This window comes from Mycteria americana, chromosome 6 (genome assembly GCF_035582795.1).
Source record: "Mycteria americana isolate JAX WOST 10 ecotype Jacksonville Zoo and Gardens chromosome 6, USCA_MyAme_1.0, whole genome shotgun sequence".
Taxonomy (NCBI): domain Eukaryota; kingdom Metazoa; phylum Chordata; class Aves; order Ciconiiformes; family Ciconiidae; genus Mycteria; species Mycteria americana.
Genome location: NC_134370.1, coordinates 47,361,531 through 47,376,065, shown reverse-complemented (window position 1 = coordinate 47,376,065; position 14,535 = coordinate 47,361,531). Strand labels below are relative to the sequence as shown.

The following is a 14,535-nucleotide window of genomic DNA, read 5'->3' as shown; positions in this document are numbered from 1 at the left end:
CTAACACTTGTGGTCTGGCTTGTTCCAGGGTCTGGCCGTGTCACCTTTAACAACCAGCGCAGCTATCTGAAGGCAGTGACTGCTGCGTTTGTGGAAATCAAAACTACCAAGTTTACTAAAAAGGTGAGTAGAGCTGGTGCGGCAGCCCAGGGAGTTGAATCTGTGTGTGATGGGTAGTACTGCTGGGAGCACCATGATCTGCATAGCCTGCCCCATATCCTTGTGGAGGTAGAGGGAGGTGATGAACTGCTGCTCTGCCTGCTATGAGGGGTGCTGGTGATGGATTTGGGGTACCCAGGGTGGTGGGTCAGTGCCATGGGGACTGCCCAGGGAGCAGGCAGTCACCCCCAGCACTGCTCTGTGCCCACTGCCTGGTTCTCTTGCAGGTTCAGATAGACCCATACCTGGAGGACTCCATGTGCCAAGTCTGCAGTGCCCAGCCTGGCCCTTTCTTCTGCAGAGACCAGGTAAGGCTTTCCCCTGCCAGCTGTGCTCAGCTCCTGGCTGTTGCCCTTAGGGGGGATTCCTCAAGGAGGAGCAGGCTCAGCTGTCTGCAGCAGTGTTCACTTTAGTGTTTGGGGATGCCTGTTGTCCCTTGCTAAGTGGGGAGGATGGATGAAGTGTACATGCAAGAGCGTCAGGTGGGCCCTTGTTTTGGAGGAGGTACAGCCCTCCTGGGGGGCAGCTTCAGTGCTCACTGGGAGGCAAAGGCAGCTTTCCACTCTGCCTCAAGCCAGGGATGCTGTTGCTCCACTGGTGCTGTGCCAGTGCCTGCTGTGGGCAGCAGTGTGCAGTGGGCTGACCCCAAGGGGAGGCTGCTGCTCTGCCAGCTGTGACAAGCTGGAAGTTGGAGCACCATCACCCTGCAGTTGGTCCTGGGGCTGCCTGAAACATCAGGGACTCTGGCTGACCACTGCTCTGCTGCAGGCAAAGGAGCTCAGCCAGGGTCCAGTGGCTTCCCGCAGAGTCTAGATGGGAGATGAGCTGCAGCATGCTCTGCTCTGCTGGGGGAGATAGCAGTGGGAGCACAGTGAGTGCTGGCAGAGCCCTGCTGCTGCCCCTGTCCCTGCCCAGCTGTTGGGCAGAGGTGCTGCAGCCCCTGCCTGCAAGTGCCCCCAGGTGGCTGCTGCTGGCCAGTGCCCAGATTCTGATTTTTTCAAACCTATTTAAAAGGGACCATGCTGGAAGCTCAGCACAACACGCCCTCCAGCAGCATTGCTGGAATTCCCTCCCTCTGCTCCAAAGGTCTGCTGTGCTGGCGTGGGCTGCAAAACCATGGGGGGGTGGGGATCCTGCTTCCCTGGCAGGCCACTGTCTATTTGCCTTGCCTTGAAATTCCTGCCCCCCAGTGTTGCCCCTCTGCTCTTCCTGCAGATCTGCTTCAAGTACTTCTGTCGCTCCTGCTGGCACTGGCAGCACTCCATGGAGGTCCTGCGTCACCACCGCCCGCTGATGCGCAACCAGAAGAACAGAGACTCCAGCTAAAGAGGCTGCTGAGGCTCAGCGGCTGCCGCAGGCGCAGGAAAAAGTCCTTTTGTTAACCTGCCAAGTTGGAGAGCGCACGAGCGTGCCTGCTGGTGCCAGACCCAGGCTGGGAACGCGCTTCCTGAGGACTAATGGGGAAAAAATCTTACATTCACGTTTGCACTTGCTGGTCTTTTTGTTTCTGCACTAATGCACAGTGAATTTTGTCGGGTTTTGTTTGGGGGTTTTTTGAGGGGGGGGAGTGCCCCTCAAGTGATTCTGCAGTTCCCAGACTTTGGTTCCTAGTTTGCTGATGAGAAGCAAAAAAAAAAAAGGGCCATGTGTTGAGAAGGTGTTTATGCAGATGCCTTCACCTAGGTTTTTTTATTTATTAAAGGCGCTTTTTTACATTCCTTGCAATACTGATGGTAATAATGCAGGTCTCATTGGCTCCATTTTTTTGCAGTTGCCATACAGTGCCTTTCCATTCATTTAACCCCCATCTGAACGGCATAAACTGAATGTTCAGCTGGCGTTTTTTACTGTAACAACAAGGAGACTTTGCTCTTCATTTAAACCAAATCATATTTCATATTTTACGCTCGAGGGTTTTTACCAGTTCCTTTTTACACTCTTAAACAGTTTTTAAGTCGTTTGAAACGAGAGATTTTTTCTTTCCTGGCAGCTTTTAACATTATTGCAATTTGTGTCTGGGGGCTGCTGGTGGAAAGTTGTAAATCAAGGGATTTGCAACAGAACAGGATGGGCTTTTTTTTTTTGGATTTGAAACTGGACCGGATAAATGATCTGAGCTGCTGTATATAGTTTTAAATAGTTTGTTGCACTTTTTTAAGTTGCACTTAAGGGGGGTTGATAGAGGTTTTTAATCACACAAAGTCACAGGACTTACTTTTCTTTTGTAACTAGCTAAAAAAGGGCTGCGTTTTGGTGGACAGATGAAGGTTCATAGGAGCCCTTTCTCTTAGAGGGGACAAGTACTTTTCCTTTCCTTTATGAAATGTACAGAGTAATGGTGCAGTTGACTGCAATGCTGCTGCTGGGATTTAAGAACTTTATTTTTTTTTTTTACTTTCCCCTCTATCGGAAGCTGTGTGCCAAAGAACCAGTGTCATAATTTCTCCCTCTTTTTTTTCCTGCTGAGCTGATGTTGCATTGTTGCATATCCCAGCTGCTCTTTGTGGGGTTTCGTGAAGCTGTGTGTGAAGTCTCTACCTCATTGTAGTATATGCAGGCAAGACTGCACTCTCCTACAGACGTGTGGAGTAAGCTGTGGTGTAGTTTTTGGCACATAATAAACATGTTGCAGCAAAAAAAAAAAACCCTTTTGTGCTCCTTGCTCATCTGCTTCCTGTGACATGTCTACACCCTGGAGGGCTGCAGTGTGTCTCATCCTTAGCCTGACACCGTGAGGAATGTGTGGATGCTGTAGGTGACCCTGCTCTCTGCTGGAGATGCACCAAAGGCTCCTTCAGCAGGTGCCAGGGGACCCCTTGGCAGAAGCAGCCAGGCTCCAGCTTACAGCACTGAATTAATGAGGTTAATTGCCTGCTGTGTGCATTCCCACCCTCCTTGGTGGAGGGGTAACACCCTGCTGGGGTGGTTGACAGGGAAGATGGCCTCCAGGGCTCCTGTCTAGAGGGGTTCAAAGGGCTGAGCATGCCCTGGGTGCAATAGGGCTGCTTGCAGGGGAGGCAGACTCCCTTCTGTCTCCTGCAGTGAGTAACTCGGGTTGTGGAGTTGCAACCAGGGCCTGGGTCATGGTCCCATGAGGCCAGACCCTGTCTCAGGGGTAGTGTGAGTTTGTGGGTGTCCTGTGTCCTCCTCCATCACAGCCTGATGTGGGACCAGCTGGTGCCACCTAGAGCACCTGCTCCCCCAGGCTGCTCCTGCACAGCCCAGGGGAGCAGAGTGGTGCTGAGGACTCTGCAGCCCAGGGCCAGAGCTGGATCCGGCCCCTGGGGCTCCCAGCCAGGCCCTGCAGCCCGGGCAGTGCGGGACGCTGGCACCCGGGTGAGCGCTGGGAGCCCCGCCCCCCCAGGCGCCGAGCCCCCTCGGAGCTCCGCCCCCAGGAGCCGAGCCCCGCCCCTCCCTGCCGCTGCAGGTGCCCTCCGAGTGGCGGGGGGGCGCTGTGGGCCCCGCGGGCTCCCGGCGGCCTCGCGCGCCTCCCGGCATCCTTTGCTCTCTTTCCGCGGCCGCCGCCGACATGGTGCGTCTCGGCCGCGCCCGCTGCCGCCATCCGCCGCCATCCGCCGCCGGGGCCGTCCCGCCCGGGGCGCTGAGCGGCTACAGGGAGCGAGGAGGAGCGGGGCGAGGGGCTGCGGCCTGCCGCGAGGCGGGGGGGGGGGGGCTGGGGCCGGGCGCCCCGGGGAAGGGGGGGACCAGACTGGGGTGAGGCGTGTTGCTGAGGGGCCGTGGGCTGAGAGAAGCTGGGCCCGGGTTGCCGCGGGGGTCCGGCGGGGCCTGACCGGTATTTCCCCACCCGCCCAGGGACGTGTCCGAACGAAGACGGTGAAGAAGGCTGCCCGGGTGATCATCGAGAAGTACTACACCCGCCTGGGGAACGACTTCCACACCAACAAGCGGGTGTGCGAGGAGATCGCCATCATCCCCAGCAAGAAGCTGCGCAACAAGATCGCGGGGTGAGGCACGGGGCGGGGGTACGGGCGGGGGAGCCATGCGGTTCGCTGCGTGGTGTGTGGACACGGGTGGGAATTCCTGCCGCAACCTGCATTCGAAAGTGATCGCGGTCTTGTCCGTGGCCTGGTCATCGATAGTGCAGGGAGAGGAACGCCGAAAGCTTTCCCGTGTTTGGGGAGGTCCATCCCCTCCCTCCCAAACCCTGTTGCTATCGGACACTTCTCCGTCCGTGGCGTTCCCCGGAGGTGGCGGGACGTCGCCGGGGCTGGTGGTGGGACAGCCCCAGGGTCGCTGGCAGGGGCTCTATCTCCTCAGCTTGCTGCGATTTTGGGAGCGCGAGGGTGGAGAAGGGAGAATTGGGCTCTGGGAGAGTCAGGAAGTCCTGGGTGGTCCTGTGTGTCCTGCAGGTATGTCACCCACCTGATGAAGCGTATTCAGAGGGGACCCGTCCGAGGCATCTCCATCAAACTGCAGGAGGAGGAGAGGGAGAGGAGGGACAACTACGTCCCCGAGGTGAGGCTCTGCCTATGCTCGAGTGCCTGCTTCAGCATCTGTCTGTCCTGCCTCAAGGTGTCTTCTCCATTAGTGGCCCCAATTTTTTTTAAACCAAAACCTCAGCCAGGAGGAGCTGAGTGGAAGTTTTTGGAAGGGTTTGGGTGGAAGAGGGCTGAGGTGGATTTTGGCCTCGTATTGGGGTGCTCCCTACAAAACCACTGCCTGGGGTGGGAGGAGCAGCTGACTTGGGTTTTGACTCTGCTGCCAGTTGGCAAGTGATATCCCTTCTTGATTTTCCTAACTTAAAATGAGGAAAAAAGTAACTTGATGGGATGCAGCAGGGTATTTCCAAACCCTGTAGCCTTCAGACATGGTGCTTCTCTCCCCCTTTCCAGATCTCCCTAGTTGGCTTCTGGTAGAGCTGCTGGCTTCTGTGCTGCACAGAAACACTCGGTTCTGTTATCTCTGCTCTCCCAAATCATTGGTGCCAGGGTTTGGTTATGTGGAAGGTTGTTTTGGCGATGATCTGGGAGGAACAAGTACAATGGTAGAATGTCATGGGAGCCACAGCAGTGCAGTAAGGTGGGCTGGTGCTGTGCCCCCCACCTGGAGATCTGCCTCAGGAGTACCCCCCCTGCTTTGCTTTCTTGGATTTGTAGCCTAAGGTGAGGTGACACAGCTCCCCACAAGAGACCAGGGCTTGGTTTGACTCTCTCACTCCTGACAGCCAGAAATGATGGGTGAAACACTAGCAGCTCCGTGCAGATCCTTTCACAGATGCGTCAATGCCCCAGGTTTTAGGTGTCAGCACAGTGCTGACCTGCACAGCTGGTGTTGGAGGCTTGGAGGAACTGGCTGGGGCAACTGTCCCTGTGTTCCACATAGTGACCTTCCAGCTGCCTTTCAAAGGCAGGATGAGGTAGTGCTGGTGGAAGAGGTCACCCCTGGAGGGACCCCGAGCAAGGAAAGAGCATCTGTGCTGTAGCTGTCGATGCAGCGTTAGCTGAACCCACATTATTAATGGTTTCTTACAAAAATACTACTGTGATGTAGCCTCTTGGGGAAGGAATCACGTGAAGATGAAGGTTTGAGGTCCAGAGAGGGTTGGAGGAGGTTGCTCTGGGTTTAAAGAGCAGGATACCTCAGGACCTGGGGGTGGAACAGCCCAGGTGGTCACTTGGCATTGCTGTCTGGCACTGTGGTGGTTTGGCTCCAGCCTTGGGGACTCGTGTCGCAGGACGAGAGCAAGTGTTGGTGGTGATCACCGGGACCGGTGCAGTTGTGGATGTGACCCCGGCTCCTCTCGGCAGCGTTGGCATGGAGCTGGTTAGGCCTCAGGTTTCCAAAGACTTGCCATAAAAGAGGCTTTTCTCTCTGTGTGGGGCCTTTCTGCTGCCGGGTGGCCTCTCGTGTCATGATGTTTTGGCAGGAGAGCTGGACCCCATAGGGGTCCTCCTGGCTTATTCTGTTGCTGGAGCCGTTCCCCATGACGGGCAGCAAGATCTTGTTTGCAGGGGGACAGGACCAGAGTGGGTCTGTGGCACGGCAGTGGCATGGTTGTGGGGCCTTGTCAAACTGCATCTGTCTCTCCTCTGTCCCCAGGTCTCTGCCCTCGACCAGGAGATCATTGAAGTGGACCCGGACACCAAGGAAATGTTGAAGCTCCTGGTGAGTGGCCTCAGCTGTCTCCCTGCCCAGGGTAACCCTGCCAGGCTGGTGGCATGTCCTCAGCAGTGATCCCGCTGCCCTGAGGGCCTTGATGGTGTCAGCTGAAGGCTTCAGCGCTCTGGGCATGTGGCGGGGGTCCCTCCGCCCTGGGACCTGCAGGCGGATTAATTCCTGCACAGCTCTTTTGCAGGGGAGAGGCAGGGTGGCTTTGCCTGGGACCCTGCTAGCAGGATGGGTGTGCTCCTTGCCCTCCCCTCTTCCTGCAGCACCTTAGGGTGCTCACCTGAGAACCTCCTCAACAGCTCTCGCTGGGTGGAGGTGAAAGTGGGTTTGCCCATAAAAAGACCAGATTCGCCCCACCGATGAGCTGATCTCCACAGCAGGGAGGTCATCTCCCCTTCTTTCTGGAGACATGAATCCACCCTTTGTGCTACTGCCACACCTTCACGCTTCCTGCTCCTCCTGGGAGGAATCTGCCTCTGCCCTCAGCAGGGTTGGGCGTGGATGGCGGGCAGGGCAGCGTGACTGATCCCAATCCCATGCTGTTTTCCAGGACTTCGGCAGCCTGTCCAACCTGCAGGTGACACAGCCCACGGTGGGGATGAACTTCAAAACGCCCCGAGGAGCGCTCTGAGTCGGTCACTGTATGTCACTTTTCCAATAAACGTGGGGAAACCATCTCAGCCTACCTCATCTTTGGAAGCCTGTGTCCCGAGGGATGAGGAGGGAGGGCTGGTTCCTCAGGGTGCTGTGTCCCAAATGCAGGTGTCCAAGGCTTCAGAGGGTGAGGAGGACTCAACACCTTCACGTTTGCTGGCATCTTTTTGGGTTCTTTCCTGGCTGTTTGGGTGTGAGGTGCAAAGCTGTTATTTTACAGGCTCCCCTGCAGTACACAGCCAGGAGAGGACAACCATGGTGGCTCCTCAGCTTGCTGGAGGTCCTCACCCTCGGCGCCTCCCAGGTTTGCCTGTGCCTCCTCCAAGTGGACAGCTCGGGGGTCGTGCTGTGCCAGAATAGAAGTTTCTTTTTATAACCACATTGGTCATTTTTAAGTGCTTAAAGGAAAAAGTCTTGTCACTGGTTTTCGTTGTACGAGGGGAGTGAACTGGGCTGAGCGGAGCTCTGTGTCTGGGGGTGGAAGCTCCCCTGTAGAGAAGGGCCCTGGTGAGGCTTGTGTTGTTCTTCCTCCAGTGAGATGCTCCATCCAACAATTTCCCCAGGGTGCAGCAGGGATATGAGAGTTTTGGGGCTCACCTGTGCCCCTCAAAACTGTCCTGCTATGCAGAGGCTCTGCTTGGAGGCAGAGGGAGACCTACAGGTCTCAGCTTTGGCTGTTGGCATCATCCACCATGACCTGTGGGCAGGGCGCCTTTGGCAAGGGCAGGCAGCGCTCCTGGGCACCCCAGCCAGGTGAAGGTCCCTGGGTTTTACTTCCCTGCCTGTGTGACCAGCTCCAGCATGGCATGGGTTTGCTTAGGGGAGGTCTGGAGCCCTGCACTCAAAACCTCTGCAAACCCACGGAGCTTCCCACGTGCCTGGGAGATCCCGGGCCAGCCCCTGCCTGTCCTGCCAGCCCCACGACAGCACTGGGTCTCACCAAGGAGCGTGTACCACTGGTGGGTGCAGTTGTGCCGTGGGGTGACTTCTCCTCCCTGTGAGGAGACCTCAGTGTGTCCCTCCAAGGAAAACTACAGCCACATCTTGAATCCCCTGGTACAAATAAAAAGACAAAGGATTTGTGTTTCAGGGACAAATGTCTAGAAGTTTGCTGTGGAACTTGTTTTAAATAATTATTTAAAGAAGAAAATTTTTACAATAAATGTAGCCAGGTACTTAAATATATACCAAACATCCTGAGCTGCAGTCAGGATAAGCCAAGCAAGGATAATTTATAAATCCTCTAAGTACTACAGAGATTTAACTTGGAATTTGCAGCTCAATACCACCAATCTCTTCACTATTTAACTAAACAGAGGGAGAACACAGACTGATGGGTAAAATAATCATTGATCTGCAGAAGAAAGCGAGCAAGGAGGCATCCCAGCGTCTAACTACGGGACTGACTTTCCAAACACGACCGATAGCTCTCTGGCAGTGAAGTTTTTTATGTGAACAGCCACCTGTTACAATTTTCGCTTCATTTTAGTCTTCACGTCAGAGTAAATGTTAATTTCGTTCTGAATCCAATACGCCGTGTAGCCTGAGGTGCCGGGAATGAAATCACAGAGCTCTCCAACATATTTCTTCATGTCGCGAGCAGAGGCGTAGCCTACGAAGGGAAAGTGCGAGTCTCACTGGGGGAGCTGCCCTCTTCTCTGACGAAACAAGGACAATGGAAAACGCAAAGCACGGAGGAGAAGGGAGTGATTCCAGTTGTACCCTCAGCATTTCCGCTGCTGTAAGTACCGGGAGGAAGCGAGGAGCACACGGGGTCCCTGCTTCATCCACAGTCATTTTCAGGCATATTTTCCACTCCTTAAAAATATACTGATGCCAAATGTTACCTGTCACCATGTTATTCATCGGGTATTCCTGGAGGGCACGGTATGGAAATTCCCCCTGGGCAGGTGCTCTGGAGCCTGTTTCTTCTTCACTGCTGTATTGGGGGGAAAAAAATGTGTGCATTATTTCCTATGTGCTGGGGATCTCTTGAAATTTGGGGAGTGTGTCCAAATCCTACTGCCGAGGGCAGGAAAATACCTTTCAGCCAGGTCTAGCACATCCTTCTCCACTTTTTCCTCACAGCCTTTTCTCGCCACTTCAGGTTCATCCATCAGATTTTCATTGGGCTGCAAGTATCAACGCAGAGTTGAGTTAAAATTGTGCCCTGGGTACCCCGCAAAACACGAGAGTTGTGGTGCAAGAGAGCACTATTTTTAGGACTTGTGATTCTAAGCATAATTTAGAATACAATTTTAAATCTAATCACATTTTTGCTTCAAAAGCATTGAGAAGTTGCTTTGAGAAGAAAGCGGGCAGTGTCTTGGAGCTACACAGGGAAGGAAAATGCTGCATGAAATGTCTGAGCTCAGACCTCGGCGATCGGCATCCCTGGAAGGGTGTGCTGGGGAGACTGGACATCTGTCTGGGTGAGGGAGAAAATCCCTCCTGCGCGTCCCGCGCTTAGTCCAGTGCTGTGTCCCCTGGGATGTCATGCTGGGAGGGACACACAGCGCAGCAAGCACAAGAAGATTTGATCCCGTATTTGGGCTGAGGGTCTGGGATGAAAACCAGGCTCCCTGAAGTTCATACAACCGATATTTTTTTAAGCTACACCTCCTTTAGTATAAATTTCTCGTCTTACCTGTTCTGCAAGTGAATCATCCGCCTGCTCCCAAATAAAACCACCGATTTTCCTTCTGATTTCTGCCATGAACAAAAAAAAAAAAGAGTGTGAGAGCATCAAGTGATGAGACTGTGCGGCAGTCACTGCCTGTGCAAGCCCCTGCCTCTCGCAGGTGGTAGTGAAGGCACTCGGGAGTCCTGGCAGGAGCTCACTGCACGGCGCTGCTTGCTAATGGAATATAGTGGCTCGATGTCCAGGTGGAGACCACTGACGAGTCCCTCAGGGGTCCATATTGGGACCGGTATTATTTAACATCTTTGTGGGGGACACGGACAGTGGGATTGAGTGCACCCTCAGCAAGTCTGCGGATGACACCAAGCTGAGTGGTGTGGTTGACACTCTAGAGGGAAGGGATGCCATCCAGAGGGACCTTGACAGGCTAGAGAGGTGGGCCCGTGCAAACCTCATGAAGTTCAACAAGGCCAAGTGTAAGGTCCTGCACCTGGGTTGGGGCAATCCCAAACATGGATACAGGCTGGGCCATGAGTGGATTGAGAGCAGCCCTGCAGAGAAGGACTTGGGGGTATTGGTGGATGAAAAACTGAATATGAGCTGGCAATGCGTGCTCGCAGCCCTGAAAGCCAACCATATCCTGGGCTGCATCACAAGAAGCATGACCAGCAGGTCAAGGGCAGTGATTCTCCCCTTCTACTCTGTTGTGGTGACACCCCACCTGGAGGACTGTGTCCAGCTCTAGGGCCCCCAGCATAAGAAAGACATCGGCCAGTGGAGGGCCACAGGGGTGATCAGGGGGCTGGAGCACCTCCCGTATGAGGACAGGCTGAGAGAGTTGGGGTTGTTCAGCCTGGAGAAGAGAAGGCTCCAGGGAGACCTTGTAGCAGCCTTCCAGTACCTGAAGGGGCCTACAAGAAAGGGGAGGGACTCTTTATCAGGGACCGTAGTGACAGGATGAGGGGTAATGGTTTTAAACTGAAAGAGGGTAGATTTAGATTAGATATTAGGAAGAAATTCTTCACTGTGAGGGTGGTGAAACACTGGAACAGGTTGCCCAGAGAAGTTGTGGATACCCCATCCCTGGAAATGTTCCAGGTCAGGTTGGATAGGGCTATGAGCAACCTGATCTAGTCAAAGATGTCCCTGCCCATGGCAGGGGGGTTGGACTAGATGATCTTTAAGGTCCCTTCCAACCCAAACCATTCTGTGATTCTATGATTCGATTATAATAGATGGAGAATATAATAGATGGAGCATTCTCTGCCTCCAGGGAGGAAGAATCACTCCCAGCAGAAGGAAATTCCCTCCACCTAGAGCAGAAGTACCTGGACATTCTTGTTTGCACCCCAAAAGGCTCTGCTCACAGGGAAACCCGCAGGACAGCCAAACCCTGATGTTTTCTTTTCCCCCCCAACCTTCTTGCAAGCAGGCGGGAGGCAAGACGAAGTGGCCCAGAACCACCGACAGCTCTTCTCCCGCACGGGTGCGCGCCCACACAGAGATGTAACAGGAGTGAAAGACCGTAGCTCTGCCCTCCATGTAATCGAGGCTCTCGTGTATTCTGGAAGAGAAAAAGACATCTGGTTTCCAAAGGTAAGCCTGAAAAAAACCCTAAACAAAACAATTTGAAGGGATATTGTCATTAAAACTGACCTGATCCGGTATTTTTGCCAAAAGCACCTAATTTTCTGTAATTTTCTAACTATGAGACTCTACCAGTAACGTCCCTTTATGGTTCCAGCTGCTGGCACCTCCTGAGAGCAGCCTGGAGGAAGGACACCAGGGACAAGGTAAATGCATATTTTTAGGGACTAAATGGCACCGCTCCACAACCTGCTCTCGAGACGAGACCGGTTCTTTGGGGAGGGGGGGAAATGTGGTTTTTATTTATTTATTCTTAACCCCACTGGTCCCTGCTCAGGCTCATGGCACAGTCCCCAAACAGTGGCAGCACTACAGCTGAGCAAGGAAGGGTGGGTGGAGGATGCTCAAGCACTCACCATCCTCCTTAGAGGGGAATTAAATATTGTTTGCCGGGTTTAAGGGTATGGATAATGATTACATTTTTCCTAATAAATAGTCTGAATATATACATTGAACATATATATAATTCCCCCTGGGGGAACAACCCAGTCTGGCGGGATGCTGTGGCAGAAGGAAGGTCATTACTCTGGGTTTCTCCTCCTGAAGGTGGCGCGGGTGGCTGAAGGATTACAAAAATCTAAGGCAGTTTTAAGCAATCATGTCTTAAAAGAAGCTGCTTAGTCCAGCCTAGCAAAGCCTGCCGCAGAGCATTGCAAGAAAACATTGCAGTTCCCTTTCACATAAATATATTTACATGATATTGAATATATATAAATATTCACTGGGTGGAGGAAGATGGTCAATAGCCTTTCCTTATATTTGTGCAAACATTGTTGAGCTCTCTGATTTTTTATATTAAACAAGCAGAAGGAAAGTAGCAATTCAGCCCTTTTCCAGACATTTCTACCCCCATGTTTGCTTTCAGAGTTAACTCACACTGCCTTTTTTTGCACCTGGTTCCTTCCTTGGGGACGATATCACCTCTATTTTAGACCCTGAGTTTTCCAGTAGATCAATTCAAAGGTAGCAAGAAAACCAGCACAATTAGTTTAATTTACATCAGAGTTAAGCCAGCCTAATGCATGGATGGTTTTTATAGCCGTTTTCTGTTTTGCCTAGATACGGTTTAGTGTGGGTGTGTTTTCAGACTGGTAAAAGCAGTAAAAGCCCAGCAGACCTGTACCAGGCACTTTAGAAACACCACCTGGCTTTTATAAGGATGTTGGCATCCATTAAATACTTTAAATACATTAAACCCGTTATCTATGCTTTCATTTATCTTTCGCTCTCTACGTCCAACTGTCAGTGTAACCATGACCCTCCAGCGCGCTGCAATCGCATGACAGACATCCCATGGAGAGGGCTCCATGTGAGTGTGAAATGCCATGTGAGCAGGCATCTCCCAAGCAAGGAAGGTGCTGCTGACATGGGTGTGACACTGGGGGGGGAGGGCAGCTGGGGAACACAGCCCACCTGCGGGTGTCCGGGTGGGCGGCATCGCTGCTGAAGAGGTAGTCGGCGTCCCACTGGTGGGTGAGCACCCCACCACCGGCTGCTGCAGGGGGAAGAGGGGAGAGGAGGAAGGTGGATGCCCCAGCGTGTCCCCGCCCCAGCGTGTTCCCACCCCAACGTGCCTGGGTGGACTCAAGGTGGCCCGGGATGGGGCTGGCTGCCTGGGCTGGTTCTGGGGCCGCAGTGCTGGGCCCTGAAGTGGGAGCTGTGATGGGTCCCCCATGGCTGTGGGTCTCCTACCACCCCATTGAGGGCCCTTCTAGCCTTTTCTTCAGTGTGGGGACACCGTGCCCTGCCCCAGCACTGGGGGGACCTGGCAAACCCATGCTCTGCCCCGCTGTAGGGGGCTCAGTCCTGCTTTGCCGCACTGAGGGGTGACAGGGCTGTACCGCCATTGCTCTGCCCCACCGAGGGGTGACAGGGCCGTGCTGCCATTTCTCTGCCCACCAAGGGGATGTGTCAGCTTCGTGCCCATTGCTTATCTCCGAGGCGCCGCCGGGATCCCTCACCCCACAGCTCCCGCGGGGCCGGGCTGACGCTCTGCGAGAACCAGGCGCGGTGGCCCCGGAACATCGCGGCATGAAGCGGCGGCGGGAACCTGAGGGGCAGCGGCGGGAGGACGCTGAGGGGCGGCGGGGGCGGGGCGAGCTCTGAGCGGCAGCGGCGGGAACCTGAGGGGCGGCGGGCGCTGAGGAGAGGCGCGGTGGCCGTTTTCAGGGCTGTCTGTTCCCCTGACTCACACCGGCAACTGAAGCCATACAGGTTTCAAACCATCCCTCATGAGGGGTCCCGGCCCCTACTGCCACATCCCTGTGCCTGTCTGCATTTGGCTGAGGGCCCCAAAATGACCCACACCTACACGCAGCTGCACTAGAAGTGGGGCTGCCCCAGGATTGCAACACTGGTGTCCGGGGTGCGTTGATGCTCAGCCTCCTCTGGAAACCCTCCATGGCTCTGAGCAACTTGTGTCACCTCTGGAAAGGGGACAGGACAAGCCGAGGGCACAGTGGAGATGGTATCTGTGGCTGACTTGCCCAGGACAAGACACTGGCAGAGCCAGGCAGCATCTGATGGCCTTGGTCCTCTCCACACCCTGCCCCATCTTCTGAATCTCTTCCAGCTTCTGCAGAAAGATGAGGCAAAAGCCTTCACACTGCCTGGTCCTGGCTCCTTCCCTCTGTCCCATGCTGGGAACGAGCTCCCCTGGAGACCTGTTCTCCTAGAGAGTTGTTCTCATAGAAGTTGTTCTCCTAAAAACACTTGTATTTGGTTGACTCAGGAAATAGTTTACTTGCAGCAAAATTGCTTGTATTTCATAAACCACAAATGAGGCTTGTTTCATGCTTCAAACTTGCCAAGATATCTCTCAACAACTCCATCTCCTGGGAACTTTTGCTGAAAAGCCAGCAGCAGCAGTACACCTTCATCCCGGATACCTTTGGACCCTCCCCAAGCTGGACCCCAAACATAAAACAGAGAAGATTGTTCTAGATATGGTCCCAAAATTCAGGTGTTAATCAAAATTAGCCAGCCTCTGGGATTGTCGTGCATCAGTCTCTCCCAGAGGGGGGATTTTTTAGTAAGCTATCAAAATATTTCCTAAGTAAGACCACAAAAAGCCCACAGATGCAATCAGGGCAAAGACTTCCCTGGTGCAGGAAGATGTTGATGTAAGTTTCCCTTGGAGACGTGGTTGTCTCACATTGCCTGTGCCACAGCATCTCCAGCTTCTGCAACCAACGCCACTCCTGTCCTAATAAGGATGAGGTTTTCCTCTCAGTGTGATGCACCCAGTCATTACTGTGTGATGCTCTTGACAATAGTAAAGTAAAGCCGAGGTGGTGGCAGACACT

General features: G+C 53.8%; 3 protein-coding genes and 1 non-coding gene across 7 annotated transcripts in view; 3 read left to right on the top strand and 1 right to left on the bottom strand.

Annotated features, from left to right (window-relative positions):
• Nucleotides 1-2,771, top strand: part of CPEB1 (cytoplasmic polyadenylation element binding protein 1) — a 36,924-nt gene extending 34,153 nt beyond the window's left edge. For all 4 annotated transcript variants that reach the window (XM_075505550.1, XM_075505551.1, XM_075505548.1 and 1 more), the window contains exons 9-11: nt 29-123; nt 387-467; nt 1,375-2,771. In XM_075505550.1, coding sequence (XP_075361665.1) covers nt 29-123; nt 387-467; nt 1,375-1,485 — 287 coding nt within the window. In that variant the 3' untranslated portion in view covers nt 1,486-2,771. The remainder of the gene's footprint in view (nt 1-28; nt 124-386; nt 468-1,374) is intronic.
• Nucleotides 2,772-3,594: 823 nt separating this feature from the next.
• On the top strand, nt 3,595-6,963 carry RPS17 (ribosomal protein S17). The gene is made up of 5 exons (XM_075505547.1): nt 3,595-3,691; nt 3,973-4,124; nt 4,530-4,635; nt 6,220-6,285; nt 6,839-6,963. Exons 1-5 carry the CDS (start codon nt 3,689-3,691, stop codon nt 6,917-6,919), a joined length of 408 nt encoding a protein of 135 aa, XP_075361662.1. The 5' UTR covers nt 3,595-3,688; the 3' UTR covers nt 6,920-6,963.
• On the top strand, nt 4,209-4,340 carry LOC142411986 (small nucleolar RNA SNORA71). Its single transcript, XR_012776344.1, has one exon. It is a non-coding gene; the product is annotated as a small nucleolar RNA SNORA71 (small nucleolar RNA).
• A 1,445-nt stretch (nt 6,964-8,408) lies between the features above and the next one.
• On the bottom strand, nt 8,409-14,109 carry TERB2 (telomere repeat binding bouquet formation protein 2). Its single transcript, XM_075506617.1, has 9 exons — nt 14,038-14,109; nt 13,717-13,805; nt 13,192-13,280; nt 12,644-12,725; nt 11,002-11,147; nt 9,590-9,669; nt 8,986-9,074; nt 8,790-8,878; nt 8,409-8,554 (listed from the first exon to the last, which is right to left on the bottom strand). The coding sequence occupies exons 1-9, from the start codon at nt 14,107-14,109 to the stop codon at nt 8,409-8,411; spliced, it is 882 nt and encodes a 293-aa protein (XP_075362732.1).
• Between the last annotated feature and the right edge of the window lie 426 nt (nt 14,110-14,535).